General features: G+C 31.3%; 1 protein-coding gene across 1 annotated transcript; it reads right to left on the bottom strand.

Annotated features, from left to right (window-relative positions):
• Window positions 1-304: 304 nt before the first annotated feature.
• LOC124885672 lies at window positions 305-1485 on the bottom strand. Its single transcript, XM_047393912.1, has 4 exons — window positions 1205-1485; window positions 997-1105; window positions 871-881; window positions 305-746 (listed from the first exon to the last, which is right to left on the bottom strand). The coding sequence occupies exons 1-4, from the start codon at window positions 1483-1485 to the stop codon at window positions 305-307; spliced, it is 843 nt and encodes a 280-aa protein (XP_047249868.1).
• Between the last annotated feature and the right edge of the window lie 1079 nt (window positions 1486-2564).

The following is a 2564-nucleotide window of genomic DNA, read 5'->3' as shown; positions in this document are numbered from 1 at the left end:
CATCCTATAAAAATATAACTCTTTTCAATCATTTACAACAACATAACAACTAAAATAAAATTTAATAACATTATCAGTTCAATATATCTTACTTTCTATATGATGTGTCATGACAATTTAAATCTTCAAAACATATATAAATAATTAACAAAGGAGCAAAAACAACTATTTATTTCGGAAACTGTTTTTCTTAAAATTTTTAAAAAACAACAATGTCATCAATTAAAACGTCGCATAAAAAAGAAAAAAAATTCAACTATAATCTAAGGAATTATTCCACATTATTAATCAGTCAACTACAGTGTCAATTCTTTTTTGGAAAGAAGTTACAAGTGCGCCTGTTGTGACCTGCATAACCACATCTCCCGTAACAATTACTGCTCGATGTCATTGTTTCACTTGATTTCTTGTGTCTGTTTTTCTTTGGCCTTCCGGGTGGACGTTTGTATTTTGGTGGTAACACAACTTCGTTCATTACTTCTTGTGGCACAATCCAGTCCTTCTTATCGGGCATTGAAAACATAGATTCTTCATAAGTCTTCCTTAATGTTTCAGGATAATAAAACTCTGAGCAATAAGGGTTCATATCAACTACATGCTTGCTTTTTAGTATTACAATCGCGTGTTCACATGTTATCTCATCCAATTGGAATCTACCATAATTGCAAGTCCTCTTATCAAGACATACTATGTATTTTCTGCCGTCATTGTAAATAGAGAAATACATATGTTGATGATGCACTAACCTACAAGATTAATCATAATATGTTAACACATAGATACATATTGATCTTTTTTAGAATATTTTGTATAACTTCAACAAAAAAATTGATCAAATCACTGTAACATTTTCCAAAATAAATTTTTAACCAAATAGTATCCTGTAATATGAATCAAACATTACATAATATGTAAAACAAAACTAAACATCTAAACTAACCTTAAGCCTTGAAGATTTTAAAGTATTTAGCTGCAGAATTTCTTCGAATCTACTACCCAGTGACGTGTTTGCATAAGATGCTCTTTCTCTATTCTTGCAATTTCACTTTGCATAAGATGCTCTTTCTCTATTCTTGCAATTTCACTTTTCAAATAATTTTCTAGCCTGTTTCAAAAATTCTATTATTGGCAACTCACATGCAAGCTTCAGTTTACCATTTATACACTCCGCTATATTTGAAGTCATCATTCTACCACGGTTAACAGGTACATACACGCGTGCCCACTTTTCAAATCCAGCATCCCCAAGTAAGACTTTACCCTCTGATCAATCTTCCCAACTTGATTCCCAAAAAAATCAAACTCATCTTTACGATAAGCCTTGGCCATAGTGTAGTAAATATCACTAAGTCTATCTTTACACTTCCTGAAGTTTGTGCAATCAGTTTTCCACAAGTGCCAAATGTATGTCAGGTGCAGCACATTTGAATATACAACACTGACAACCTTTATTATGCTTTCATGAAGGTCGGACACAACACACATACTATCGCGCTCTCTAAAAGCAATTCTAAAATTCTCGAAAAATCAAGTCCACGAATTATCATTTTCACTGTCAACAACACCATATGCAATTGGCAGAATGCATCCTACAATTTTGATAATAAGAAAATTAATTAAGTAGATACAAATTATGATCTGAATTACATAAAAAAATAACTATACATAATAAATTACCTGCTACATCAAGAGTGCTTGCGGAGACAAATGTACCTTTATATGCTCCACTCAAATGCACACCATCAACCACAACTATAAGTCTGCAATACTCAATCCACTCTTCAAAGGTTGCAATGCAACGAACAAATACATAAATTTTTATCCTCTGATTTATGCATTCTAATATGTGAACCTGGATATATGAAATTTAACATGTATATATATATCTAGCCATTTGTTGATAACCATCCGCGAGTTTCCCCCTTAACATCTCAATCGCAGCCCTTCAAGCCTTCTGATAGTTAATTTCTAGACTAAAAGAATTTTAATATCTTCGATTATATCCTTCGGGGTGTGTATTCTCTTATAATTGACAAGTTTTGGTGCAGCAAAACCACTAACAAACCCAACTTTATCTTGAAGTTCAGTAAAAATTCGATCTTTCAACGAGCATGTGTGCACATCTTAAAAAAAAAATCTAACTTTAAATAGTTCAGTCCCCCGACGACATGATGCTTTAAAGATCCAAACACAATACTCTGAACGACATCATAGGACATAGCTGAATCAATGAAAACAAAAGTTCAAATTATTTTTCCTTGCACACTGATAAAAAAATAGATTTCTAGATACATTAACGGCACAAACTTGTACAACATGTATCTAAGATATTTTTACTATATAGATAAAACTAAAACACAATAAGAAACATAATTAAACATAACTTCATAATCTGAGATACAAGATAAGCAAAATGTATCATTATCATAACAAAATGTATCTCAGATTAATAACATAAAGACAAAAAAAATTATGTAAAATAATCATCAACCAAACGTTGAATACAAAATTAAATTAACGTACACATAATTAACAACGCCTACTACATAAAAACCATAACACAC

The sequence above is a fragment of the Capsicum annuum genome, chromosome 7 (genome assembly GCF_002878395.1).
Source record: "Capsicum annuum cultivar UCD-10X-F1 chromosome 7, UCD10Xv1.1, whole genome shotgun sequence".
Taxonomy (NCBI): Eukaryota; Viridiplantae; Streptophyta; class Magnoliopsida; order Solanales; family Solanaceae; genus Capsicum; species Capsicum annuum.
The sequence above is the reverse complement of the archived record's forward strand: the minus strand, read 5'-3'. Positions and strand labels throughout refer to the sequence as shown.